We start from the raw sequence: 14,240 nt of genomic DNA on the forward strand, positions 1-14,240 counted from the left end.
CTTGTGGTCAGACCAAAATGCTGTGATCCCCTGTGTAGGAGGCCAAGTCATCATTTCCCAGTTTTTTACAGTATTTTGTATCCAGGCAACGCCATAGAAAACAGGCATGCTGGGGAGTTGCTCAGAGCTCAGACTTACCCATAGGGAATGTTTTCTTCAACTCACAGTCCAGGTTCTTAGTGTAACATGGCATTTTTTCCTCAACTCATTCTTACTGTAAAATGGCTACGGGATTAAAGTCTCAGTTTAGGTAAGCACACTACCTGTGCTTCTGACCTAAAACTTCACCTTTTCTTTAACGTGCGTCCCCTATGAAACATCAGAATTTTATAAGGAAGGAAATCTTACACAGTGGGACCAAAAAAATTTTTTTTAAAGATTTATTATTTGAAAGAGTTACAGAGAGTGGTAGAGATACAGAGGTCTTCCATCCGCTGGTTCACTCCCCAGATGGCTGCAACAGCCAGAGCTGTGCCGATCTGAAGCCAGGAGCCAGAAGCTTCTTCTGGGTCTCCCACTTGGGTGCAGGGACACAAGGACTTGGCCATCTTCTACTGTTTTCCCAGGCCATAGCAAAGAGCTGGATCAGAAGAAGAGCAGCCGGGACTAGAACCGGCGCCCATATGGGATGCCGGTGCTTCAGGCCAGGGCTTTAACCCACTACGCCACAGCGCCGGCCCCAGGATCAAAATTTCTAAAAGAAGAAATGGAAGTTAGGCTTTATAATTGGTTTATTTTGTTTTACTCCATTCTTGGTTAGTGACCTGTTATTTTCCTTCCATGGGGAAGGGAAACCAGCAGATATTGGGTGAATTAGAAGGGAGGGAAATTTTAAACCATTCAGATCCATAAAGGGTCAGCAGATGGGCTTTGTGAACAAGCCTGCTCTCTCTAGTTAACCATAGTCCCCCCGATTCTCTACAGCATTATATATCACTACATTGCTGGACTGTTTCCTTGACACCTGTGTAAATTAATTTTGACTCATGACATTATAGTCCAATGCTCTTGAAGGCAGAAACCCTGCCTCGCAGTCTGGATTGTCCAACACAGGTATAGTAAAGGAACATTTTTTTTTTCATCCTAAATTAGAAAGCAAGACATTTAAGAGAAAGGAAAAAGAAATATTTACCTTTTCCAAAACAGACATCTATAGAAAAAAATCCCATATACAAGCCTAGTAGCCAACTTTTCCAGCTGAGATGAATCTGAGAAACTATTTACTTCAGTCCACTTATTGGCAAATATTGAAGCGGGCTCAGAAGACTGGATGACTTAGCCAAGGCTTCGAAGAAAGGTGAGACGAGACAGAGTCAAGCCTGGGACAGGAACTGTCCACTGTCTGCGGTGATTTTTGCCCTCCTGGGGATGATTTTCAATGGGCAGGGATATTTTTTGAACATCACAACGCAGGGGGCTGCTACTGAAATCTGATAGCCAACAGCACACTTGACTTCTACCCATCTGACAAAGCACAGGACAGATCCCCCACAACAACAGCACAAAACTGAGGAATTCAGATGGAATTCAGTGCCGACAGTGAGTAATACTGGTCCAACCCAGGCAAGGCCTCTCTCCACATCCACTTCATCCTAGCACACTGCACTGTTTGTTGGAAGATTGATCTGATGATAGAGATGCAGGTCATTTTGACTTTACAGAAGCAGATCTGGACATGTTCAAGAGTGCAGTGTTCTGATCCGACTCAGGCTATGACTCATGGAACTGTGAAGAATGAAGTCTAGTTTGTATATCTTTCAAGGCAATTATCCCAGGGAGATATTTAATATCAGTCAGATGACTTCAAGACGTGTAGCTTTCCACAGTTTTTTCCTAAAACCTACTAAGAGCTCCACAGCTTACTGTCCTGTTTTTAATAATCTTTTTTTTTTTATTTGACAGAGTTATAGACAGAGAAAGAAAGGTCTTCCTTCCGTTGGTTAACTCCCCAAATTGCCGCTATAGCTGGTGCTGTGCCGATCTGGAGCCAGGTGCTTAGTCCTGGTCTCCTATGTGGGTACAGGGGCCCAAGCACTTGGGCCATCCTCCACTGCCCTCCTGGGCCACAGCAGAGAGCTGGACTGGAAGAGAAGCAACTGGGACTAGAACCCGGTGCCCATATGGGATGCCGGCACTGCAGGCGGAGGATTAACAAAGTGAGCCATGGCGCCGGGCCCCTGTCCTGTTTTTAAACCATAAAAGAAAATTCTCCTCAGGCTCATGTTCCCTGGGTCTGAGAGGTAGACAATATTTTAGAGGTTCTCACTTTGTCGGTCACATGGTAGAGAGGGACTAACAGGGAGACTACTGCTATGGTTTGCATTTGGTTTGACTGTGCACTCCTTCTCCACCCCACACCCCCCTACCTCAAAAGGTTCATGTGCTGGAAGCTTAGTCCCAGTGAAGAGATGGGTCCTAGTGATAGGGAGTTACATCATTGCCGATGCTGCCCTCAGAAGGGATTCTCTGTCTTACCACACAACTGCTCTCTCCTCACATGTGCTTCCACCGTGACACCATCCATTTTGTGACGTGTCAGAAGGCCCTCACCAGAGGCCAAACCAATGGGGGCTGCCTGTACTTGCAGCCTTCAAAACTGGGAGCCAAGGAAACCTCTCCAAGTTACCTAATCTCAGATATTTTGTTGTAGCAACAGAAGACTGATCAATATGAAAGCACTTCAAAAAGTTTGTGGGGAAAAAATGGGACGAGAAGATGTATATTTTGCTATAAAAATTCAAAATCAATGCATTTTTCACAACCTATATTTTTCATGAAATTTTTGAAGACCTCTCCCACAGTATTTCAGAGGAATAAAAAATCCAAGTTGGGTACAGGCATTTGGCACAGCGGTTCACAGGCCCACATACCATATCAGAGTGCCTGGGTTCAAGTTCTGGCTCCACTTCCAGTCCAGCTTCCTACTAATATGCATCATGGGAGCCATCAGGTGTTGGCTCAAGCACTTGGGTACTTGCCACCCACATGGGAGATCCAGATTGAGTTCTGGGCTCCTAACTCTGGCTGCAGGCATTTGGGGAGTGAACTTGTAGATGGGAGATCTATCTATATCTGTGTCTGTCTCTTTCTCTCTGCCAATCAAATAAAAATAAATTAAGCAAAAAATTGAATGGAGAAGAAATACGTAAAACGTGTTATATGAACTTGCTCATCTAAAAGTGTACTCTCTCTAAAATTCGTGTTTCTTTTCCACATTGATCAGGAGACCCAAGTTCTGTGTAGTTCTAGCAGGACTAAAAAACTCATCCCACTGGAGATAAAATTTTATTTTTCTATTACGCACTGAAGATTCCATTCGTGGTATTAGAGCAGAAGAGACAGTTTTTGAGCATCTTGTGTGGTGTTCTTTACAAGAAAGTGCACTCTTCCAAGAAGCCATGTACAAATCTTGTCATTGGGTAATCTGGGGAAACGGGGTGCCTTAGCAATTTCCTGGTCTTGTGAAATATAATACAAGGAATCTTCAAGAAGTTCACGCTAAATCTGTATTGTGAAAAAACTATACATGGCTCTCAGGATATTTTTGCACCAAAATGATCTTTTTAATCCAACTTCCAGGTACTTTTTGAAGCATATCTTCATGTATCTAGTCATAGAAGTGAAGTCATTTATTTATGAATAACATCAAGTCATGGAGGGTAGTTGCTGGGTTACAGATCCTAGCTCATCAGTCTAGTCCAATCCTGAGGTCTGTGTGGGGAAGAGAATGTGGATATACATCTGTCAATCCAAAAATGATGTGTTGACATCAACTTTCACTTCCTGACTTTTAAAGACCTTGTATTTTAAACTAAAATGAATTATTTCTCCACAAGATGAATTTTTTTGGTTATGATTTTTTCCTGGAAGCATAGAACTTCATAAAAAATACTTCAACTACGGTTATTTTACCCTGTGTTTTCTGATGTAAGGAATCTCCTCTATCACTTTGAAGATTTGATACTTACTTTTTTTATTTTATGCTAAAGATTTTTTGTTCCATCACATCTGCTATGTATTTGTATAAATTGCTCCAAATATAAGCCAAATATAACTATTTATTTGAGAGGTAGAGTTACAGACAGTGAGAGAGAGAGAGAGACATAGAGAAAGGTCTTCCATCCCTTGGTTCACCCCCCAAATAGCCACAATGGCCAGAGCTGTGCCAATCTGAAGTCAGGAGCCAGGAGCTTCTTCCTGGTCTCCCACATGGGTGCAGGGGCCCAAGGGCTTAGTCAACTTCTCCTGCTTTCCTAGGCCATAGCAGAGAGCTGGATTGGAAGAGCTAGAGTGACTAGAACTGGTGCCCATATGGGATGCTGGCGCCGCAGGCAGGGAATTAACCTGTGTCACAGCGTTGGCCCCAATTAACATTTTAAAATTCACACTATTTCTTCTTTTCAGTTCCACGCTAGATATCACATTCTGTTAGCTTTTTTGATTGCATTTTACAGAGGAAATGTCTTCAGTTCACCTTTTCTTATATCATTTTTCATATACTAGCTTCCAATATACAGACTGTGTTCCATAGGTTGTATTGTTATAGTGACAAACTCCTTGGACACATGTGTTCTTACATTTTTGGTAGGGGAGGGCGGATCATGTTCCCTAACTATAAAAATGTTTTGGGTATTCATTCCCAGTAGGTACAGACTTAGCTGTTCTTTCCTTCAGTTAGTGATGTCTGTTAAGCACCTGCTGTGTTCCAAAACAGGGTTAGAGTAGCCACTTCCCTATCCTAAAAGGAACAGTTCTTGACTCTACGAAGCTTCACTTTAGTGAACAGGGACACAGGTGGTCTTTGGAGCCAAACTGTTATGTACAATGGGAAAAAAGTGGGTTTGGGTCGAGGCTGATTTTAACCCCCGGAGTACGGTAAGAGAATTAGAAACATCCAACTTTTAAAGGCTGCTCCAAAATAGTAGCAAGTTAACCCCATCAGTAATCTAGCAACCTGTTGACACTTCAAGAAGGTCTACTTGAGGGGTCGTTTTTACAATGGCAAGATTTTATGGATCTCTTGAAACTTCCATGAAAGAGGAACCCTCCTTCTTTTCCCATTGAATTTTACCCAATCTTTCTCTCTCCCTGGACTCTGAGGGGCTGTATTCAGGCTTTACCTCTTTAAATACAAATTCATCTATCTCATTCATGGTTGTTGAAATACATAGGTTCTCAAAATGATTTCTTGTTGAGGAGACATGGTAACAGGTCCATTTACTGCCAAAGTGCCCTGCACAGGTGAAGACAAAATGGGCCACATCTTGTTGAGTGATTGAATGATGACAGAGGAAGAGGGCGTCAGAGTGTCATGTGAGGGGAGAGATGCAGTCCCCCTACTTAGGCTGCTTGTGCTTTCTCATTTTCCCCTGCAGGTTAATCGGCACAGCGACCGTGGCCTTGAAGGATCTCATCGGAGACCAGAGCCGATCATTGCCCTACAAGCTGATTTCTCTGCTAAATGAAAGGGGACAAGATACCGGGGTAAGCTTTCTCCTCTTGTTGTGTGTCCTTGAAGTCAGATGGTTGGCGATGGTACTGTAAGAATCTGGATGGATGATTAACTCATCACCCTTAAAGCAGACATTTGATCTTAAGATATTTGGGTCCACTTTCAAATGATGGGGGCCTTATTCTAGACTCTCAGCCTCAGAGCTAGCAAAGTAGATTGGATTTTCTATGACAGAATCATAGAGTGAGTATGGGTAAAGCTCTGTGCTTATCCTCATGGCATTACCATTTATGTGGTTCTAGCTCTGGGTATCAGACACTCCTTGAAACATTTGGTGGAAGGCTATTCATTAGCATTATCCTGAAAATTAAGAAGTTAACATCATGATCATTATTATTGCATGGTCAGCTGACTGTTTTCTTAGCATGGCCTCTCTACACAAGTATATACGGATGCTATCTGATGTGAGAGCAGAGTTCTGTTTCTTACGTGTACTTTTAAGAAATCAGCCCTAGTGTCACAGGTTCTAGGTTTCATCTGATGACTAACAAGCTCTCCTAAAGCTTCCATGCTTGGTCCATTGCAACTAATTCCTTCATTTTCCAATCAACGTGTTTTGTTTGGAAGCTTGGGCAAAGGAAGAGAGATTTCCCCTAAAAAAGGGCAACCTCATGGGAAAAATAAAGGCCAGGTTTCTCATGGTCCATGAGAGAATATCAGTGTTGCTGACAGCATCTCCAAGACTACAGGTTTGCCATGAATCAGCATTCTAATCAGAAATGCAAAATTTGGAAATGTCAGCTATCATCTCTCTCTCTGCCGAAAACCTGGCTGAGAGAAATGACACTTAGGACAGATGGTATAAATCAGTGACTTTTCCCACTGCCTTTTACTAAGCACACAAGAAAGCCTGTGAGGAGCCTGAAAATAACACAATGGCTGCAGGGGAGTGGGGGAAGGAGTGAAAAGGGCCTCAAGCTCTACCCCTTGGGATTGCCCTCACCCCTGCTGGGGGGTCCCAGAAACACCTCTGGGAATTCTAGGGTTAACTTGGAAGACAACATGAAAACCACTGACCTAAGAGATGAGCCATCGTGGGCTCTAATAGGTTTTATAAGCTGGGTTCTTAGATTAAGTTTAGCAACTGCACCCCTCAGTGCTCACAGCATTCCATCTGCCTGCTGTAGCCCTCACCCTCAGCATAGGCAGGCACAAGACTTCTCCAAAGATTCCTAACATGCCATGAAGTTGTGAATGGGGGAGTGCTTAATATCCCGTATCTCTTACATCACTGGTTCTGTCACAGAATGGGCTCTTTGATGAAGGAGTAGTCATCAATGAGCAGACACATAAATGGAAAAATGAAGGACAATGCTGTGTATGTGACCAGCAAATAGAGCAGCAATGCTCATTTTAATTTGAATATCAGAAAAATAATAAATATTTTTAGTGTAAATTTATCCCAGAAATTACGTCCTATATTTTTTCTGGTAAACTGCTCTGTGTGTGTGTGTGTGTGCACATGCATGTGTATGTCATTCTTATTTCCAAGGAACTCCTTTTATCCTGAAATTTTTCTTTCTGCATTTTTGGTGTTAAAATGCCTCTCTTTTATGATTGTGATAGTATATGGTAGTTGTGGGTATGTGTTTGGCAAAATAAGTTATTAACTCTATCTTGATTGTTTCTCTAGCAAAGTTTTTTTTTTAAGTCTCATAGGTTCATAAAATAGGTATAAAAAAAGAAACCTCACGCTTGGGAATAACTCTCTCGTGAGGCAGGAGATGGAGGGTGCTTACAAGTTCATACTTGCTGCTCACAGCTTTGCTCTAGTTCATGAAGCTTTCCCTTAGCACTTGGCAATCTGGACTAGGCAGCGCCTTCCACACTGCATGTTGGCTCTCTTTAGGAAGATAGCAAACCTCTCCCTTTCTTGGTCTCTCTTACTGGTTCCTCGTTCACTCCATCCAAGACTTTCCCTCCTGCTGAACTGATGTGCATGGAGTATACCATTCCAGCGCCCTGCACTGATTCTGTCTGCAATGACTTATCTCTCCCCAGGCAACCATTGACTTGGTGATTGGCTATGACCCACCTTCAGCCCCCCATCCAAATGACCCAAGTGGGACCAGCGTGCCAGTTACGGGAGGTAAGCCGATCCTTCCAAAAATGCAGCCCACACTCAGGGAGGATTTGCTAAAGACACACAAGGAGGGTTCCAGAGGGAGCCTGCCCTGTCATTACACTGTGTGTGGCTTCCTATCCACCTAGACAGGGGCATTGCGGGGCAGGTGGAGCAGCCCAAGTTGGGACAGTTGCAGCTGTGTATAGAAAGCCCTTCAAGGTAAAAGGGGAGGGTGAAACGGTCCTTCACTGAACACCTCACAGCAAGCCTGCCCCGTGGACAGACTCCTGCAGCCTGGCCCGAGCGTGGCTTTCCTTGGAGTTTATAGTGTCTACCTCCTACAGCATTGTCCAAGTGTGAGGCTCAGGAGTGGTCCCATTGCCTCTCCCATGTGTCCACTCTGCATGGGGCTGAGGCGAACAGCTCTGGGGTGGACTTTAGGACTCTGGTGGAGGAAGGGAATATAAGCTATATTTGACTTCCTCGTAGCATTTTCCAGGGTGACGTGATGGTAAGCCTGTATCTGCCCCTCTGGTCTGAGATGCCCTGCTGCTTCCCCACCCTTAGCATGTGCCTCAGGAACAGAGAGACCCTCACCCCTCCACACACACCCACTGCCTTGACGATTATCCTTCCCGGAAGAAGCCCTGACACTCGTTCCTGCCGAGTGTGGCTCCTCAGGTCTCATCTTCTCTTTGTCTCTCTTGATTCTGAACTCGGCTCTTTGGCCATCAAAGTGATCTACTCAACACCGGCTGCAGAGCCCACCCTTCCTGTCCTATTATTTTGCCTCAGCCTAATCCCAGGTATTGCCCCTGCTCAGCCATCCAATATTAATGTTTCAACCCATTTCTTGACCAAGTAGCTGGGAGTCTGTAGTACCAGTAAGCTGGCCTCCTTTTACTTGGTGATAGTTAAGCCTGACATAGCCCCAGCACATCAGTAAAATGCTCTGTGTGTTGCCCTCTGCCCAATGGCACCATAAGCATCTTGCTTGGTCCTTGGACATTTAGCCCTGTAAGAATCCTGCATTGGCTCCAGAACACTCATGGCTTCCACAGCAGCGATGACAAAGAAAACACAGAGGAGACTGCCCCATACTGGGCAGCACACCCTCAGGTGCTGAGCACAGAGGTCTACCCATTTCTCTCCTGCCTTATGTGCTGGTGACTGTTGTCCCTAGCACATGCATCTGCCAGGGGAGGGAAGTAGATGCTTCCTGGCCCACATATGACAGCCCCAGCTGGTAGGTATCAGGAGTAGCTGCTAAATTGGAGGATCAGGCACCTTCCCTCACAAGGTCATTTTTCCCAAGCCAGACCCTGTTTATTGGTTTCCTTGGGTTGCTGTCATACAGTACCACAGCTGGGTGGCTTCAACAACAGAAATGTAAGCTCTCCTGGTTCTGGAGACCGGAAGTCTGAAATAAATGTGTCAGCAGGATCAGTTCCTTCTGGAGGCTCTGGAGGGAAAGTCTGTTTCCCACCCCCCTCAGATGCTGGTGGCTGTTGGTAGGCAGTCATTGGTCATAGGTGCATCCCTCCAATCTCTGTCCCTGTTGTCACACACCATTCCCATGTCTCTGTGTGTCTGTGTCCCAGTCCTCCACCAGTCCCTGGACTAGGGCCCACCCTAATCCAGTCTGACCCCATGTCAACTTGGTTACATTTTCAAAGGCCCAACTTCTGAACAAGGTCATACCCTGAGATTCTGGGTGAGCATGGATTTTGGGGGACAGAGTATTCCCCCTTTAGAGGAAAAAGCACTGTGGCTCATTGATGTAAAAAGAGTCAAGTGACGGAGAGTGGTGCCACACCATGTAAATATTGTTGGAGTGGAAATGGAATTGGCTGCTGGGTTTGTTGAGCGCATTGCTGGATGGCACAGGGCTCGGCTGATGAGTGCTTTGAGCCCCCGCTCCTGTCCTCCAGGAACTTTCGTCTAGGTTTGGTGACAAGACTTGATTTTTATTCTGAGGGTGTGACGTTGTGGATAACAAAGGGGGTTTGGGGTCAGCCTGGCATAAAATGGATTCTGTGTCTTCTGTTCAGTAAGTCACTTAACTGCTCTAAATCTCAGCTTTCTATGCTGGAAAGCCAGGATAACCACATCAGTTATGTCATAAAGTTGTGTGAAAATTAAATGAGATTGTGTATATTTAGCCCAGTATCTCTAAAATCAAGTACTTACTGTAGTCATTGCTATTAATACAAAGCAACTCCAGGTGGTATATAAGTATAGCTTGTAGCACACACTGTAGGTCCTTCAAATTGTTTCCTGTACACAGCAGAATGTTTAGAAACAATGACCTCATTTGGTTCGCAGTTGAGATGACCAAATGCTTTCTTTGAAAATACGTTTTGAGAAAAGTATTTTGTCCAGTGGAACAGATTAAAAAAAAAAAAAAACCAAGCAACTTATGCCATTCAAAATGTAGGGGGTAGAGGAGTCCTGTCTCCTAGATGGATCCATATGGGCCCCAATCCAGAAACCCAAGTGTCAAAAATACACAATTTCCTTGCAGCGAATTTTTGCTTCCTTAGAAATGAGAAAAGCACCACCTCTTGAACTTTTAAACCCACTGGGGAGAAAAATCCTTGCCATCTACATCTCCCTCTGCCCGAGGCTCCTTCTCTTGGTCTCTCTGTGTAAGCGCTGATGCTCTTGGCATCTGCAGACTGAGTCACCCACACCCAGGCTCCCAGCAGGGTCAGCGACTGGCAGTTGGTCAACTGCAGCCAAGGTCTCCCCCAGAAGTTCTTCAGAGTCTGTGATACTGTTGAGTAAAGAGAAGAAATGAATCAGAACTTGGATCCTTTGTATCTGGATTTCAAACAGAGTGTTACCAAGTGCTGGCCTGCAAATGAGCTCACTATGTAGGCAGGGCAATTTGATTTTGAAGTGTGACATGACAAAGTAAAATTTCCTTATTTAAAAAGAAACTGAACAGCATTCTGTGATCTGGAAATGTGGCTTGGTTCTAGAAAATGAACATTCGTCAAGGCTGGGCCAAGGGTGACATTCTGAATACTGGCTTCAGAATCTGGCTTAAATGCTGGAGAAAAGTTTGTTTTATTTGTTTGCTTGTTTGTTTATTTAAAAGGCAGAGAGACAGGCAGAGAGGGTCCTATTACTGGTTTATTCCTCAAATGTCTGCAATGGCCAGGGCTGAACCAGGGTGAAGCGAGGTGTAGGGAACTTGGTCCAGGTCTCCCATGTGAGTGGCAGGAACCCAGTTACTTGAACAATCACTGCTGCTTCCCAGGGTCTGCATCATCAGGAAGCTGGAGTCAGGAGCTGGAGCCAGGAACCAAACTCGGATACTTCAATATGGGATGTAGGTGTCTTAATCATTAGGCAAAATACACTCCCCTGTAATTTTTTTTAACTTCTCCAATATCGTTGATTATATGGATGTCTCAAGGGAGAAAACATTTAACATGATAATTCACTTTAACTGATCAAAGATATCTTTGAGCGTCTACTGTAATTCCACATTAGTGAAGATATCAGGAAAAATAAAATAACTTAAAATCTTGGGAGAAATAGGACCAAAAAACATGAGACAGAATTAGCAACAAGACAGCCCTACCTCTTGGCATTGCATGCCTTGGTGACAAGAACAAGACACCTTGCCCAGAGTTTATTTTCCTTTAAAGTGACTTTTTTTTTTTTTTGACAGGCAGAGTTAGAGAGAGAGAGACAGAGAGAAAGGTCTTCCTTCCATTGGTTCACCCCCCAAATGGCCGCTACGGCCAGTGCACTGCGCTGATCCAAAGCCAGGATCCAGGTGCTTTCTCCTGGTCTCCCATGAGGGTGCAGGGCCCAAGCACTTGGGCCATCCTCCACTGCCTTCCTGGGCCACAGCAGAGAGCTGGACTGGAAGAGGAACAACTGGGACAGAACTGACGCCCCAACCGGGACTAGAACCTGGGGTGCTGGCACCGCAGGCGGAGGATTAGCCTAGTGAGCCGTGGCGTTGGCTCCTTTAAAGTGACCTTAAAAAAAAAAAGCCTTGTCATTCTACCTAAAAATAATGTCTGTTTCATATACACACACACACACACACACACACATATATATATATAAATTTTTTCAAATTTTAAAAATTTGAGCTTGGTTGTCTTTTTTTTTTTTAAAGATTTATTTATTTTTATCTGAAATGCAGAATGACACAGAGAGAGGGACAGAGAGACACCTTCCGTCCTCTGGCTCACTCTTCACATACGTGCAACATCCAGCGCTGGGCCAGGTCTAGGCCAGGAACCAAGAACTCCATCCAGGTCTCCCACATGAATGGCAGGAGCCCAAGTACTTAAGCCATCACCTGCTGCCTTCCTGGGCACACTGGTAGGAAGTTGGATCAAAAGTGGAGCAGCTGGGGGCTGGCACTGTGGTGCAGTAGGTTAATCCTCCACCTATGGTGACAGCATCCCATATGGGCGCCAGTTCTAGTCCTGGCTGCTCCTCTTCTGATCCAGCTCTCTGCTATGGCCTGGGAAAGCAGTAGAAGATGGCCCAAGCACTTGGGCCCCTGCACCTGCATCAGAGACCCAGAAAAAGCCCCTGACTCCTGGCATTGGATCAGCCCAGTTCCAGCAGTTGCAGCCATTTGAGGATGAACCAACAGAAGGAAGACCTTTCTCTCTGTCTCTCCCCTCTCACTGTTTGTAACTCTGCCTGTCAAATAAATAAAATTTTAAAAATGGGATGGTGGGGACCCAAATTGGCACTCTGATAATGGAATATTAATGTCACAGGCAGTACTTGACTCACTGTGGCACAACACTGTCCCCAATCTTTTGTGTATGAGTACAAAATAATTACTTACTTATTAAAGCATAAACATCACAGACATACAAGACACAGAGTAGAAATCTGTGAGTGCTGTCCTCCTGAGGTAACCACTGTCAGCTACTGCTGATCTTGATGTTAAACGTTCCCATCCACACGGTGGCTCCTGCAAGGGAGACATTGGAAATACTAACGATAGAGCACAAAAGTGAAGGCTTTCAGGAGTATTTGCTCATGCAAGTTGAAGAAACTGATGATGACTGCAGATCACAGGAACTGAACACCTCGGGGGTTCATTTTTAAGGAATGCTTCCCTGGAGCTCTTACATTAAGATGACCAAGGCACAGACTCCGTCCGGGGCATTGGTGCCTTGGCTGAAAATGAGTGGTGTCAAAGATGTCCCTTTCACTGGGCCACCTCAAAGACTGTCGTCACGTTGGAGCAGTTCACTGACCTCCTGAAAGTTTGTTACCATGGCAACCTGATTCACCGGCTGTCCATCAGCTTGACTGGAGCCTACATTCCTGAAGCCAGAAGAAACTATTTTTTTTTAAATCTATTTCTGGAGAGCCATCTGTTAAATGTGTACTTTATCCAACCATAGAAAAGTAAACACTTGTTCATAGCCGAATTTATTTCATTCCATTAACACCAAAGTCATTTTGCTTGAAATTAAATTCAATCCGGTTTAGAAAATATTTGCTGGCACCTGTCTGGGATGTATGTGCAGGTAAAAAAGGCATTGTTTCACTGCCAAAGAACTTGAACTTGCAGTTCAGTAGGAAGATAAGCTACACACATGAATAACTATAGGCCAGAGCAGCATATAATAAATTCCTCCAGAAAGGGCCTAGCAAATTATTATAAGGAAAACAATTTCTTAGTGAAAGGCCTTTTCCAACTGTGTTCTCACATTCTTAGAGCCCAACAGAGTGGTTGGAGGGTCATATTTGCTCAATAAATGACTGGCTGGGTTAATGAAAGAATGAGTGATGGATGGGCAGTGGATAGGTATTTTTTATTTTTTCAGGAAGGGCATTTTGGGGAAACACTGGTGGCTAGAGTGAAGGGTGTGGCTCATCGAGAACTCCTTGAATGGGAAACATGTTCCTGAGGGCTGTAAGGCTGAGCTAAGAACTTTGTCTTTGATGGACAGACTATGGAGACCCAAAAAAGAACATTTTCCTGAACAAGAGACAGACTTGATCAGAGCTGAACTGGAAGATGGTCCTCGTGCTAGAATATGGTTGCAGGAGCTATTTTCGCGACATGGTCTCTAGCCAAATGGCTTTGTTCACTGAGCTGATTGTACTTGATGCATTTTTTTTTCTCCAAAATATGTAGGCAGATCAAGGTGCTTAGGGCACTCAGGTGATTCTCTGTGTTTAGATTCTGGGAAATCTTTGAGGGAGATCTCTGGATGTGCGGATTTCTGGCACTCTTCCCCAGAGCTGCTCTGGAGAGGAGCCCTCTAGTTTGTGTGGAGATCTTGATGAAGACAGACTTTGGATCTCCCTCTTGAGAAGCCCTGGAGCTGCCTGTTTCACCTGGTTCACATTACATTGTAGATTCAAGCAGAGCTCTTTGGGCAGGATTTTCGAGAATAGTTCACAGCCTTGACTGATCAGAGATGCTGCCAGGGTTGCCTCTCAGGCCCGTGTTTACATGACTCCTTGTGAGAGGCTCTTCCATGGTGCCTTTGCTCTGGTCTACATGGTGGAATTATTCAAGAAGGTTCTTAGGGCACATCGAGTGCTGTTTACCCAAGAGTTTGAGTGTGGGTGAGGATAATGAATTATTTATGTTGGAACATGGCAAATTTTTAAATTATATAACAGCATTTTAGAAACCAAGTTATTATTTAACAG

At 44.4% G+C, this 14,240-nt stretch overlaps 1 protein-coding gene across 5 annotated transcripts in view; it reads left to right on the top strand.

The window, feature by feature from the left end:
• Positions 1-14,240, top strand: part of MYOF (myoferlin) — a 160,910-nt gene that overhangs the window by 40,593 nt on the left and 106,077 nt on the right. For all 5 annotated transcript variants that reach the window (XM_070057607.2, XM_070057609.2, XM_008270211.5 and 2 more), the window contains exons 4-5: positions 5,376-5,484; positions 7,514-7,601. In XM_070057607.2, coding sequence (XP_069913708.1) covers positions 5,376-5,484; positions 7,514-7,601 — 197 coding nt within the window. The remainder of the gene's footprint in view (positions 1-5,375; positions 5,485-7,513; positions 7,602-14,240) is intronic.

Source organism: Oryctolagus cuniculus, chromosome 15 (assembly GCF_051225735.1).
Source record: "Oryctolagus cuniculus isolate XC-2025 breed Fujian yellow rabbit chromosome 15, ASM5122573v1, whole genome shotgun sequence".
Taxonomy (NCBI): domain Eukaryota; kingdom Metazoa; phylum Chordata; class Mammalia; order Lagomorpha; family Leporidae; genus Oryctolagus; species Oryctolagus cuniculus.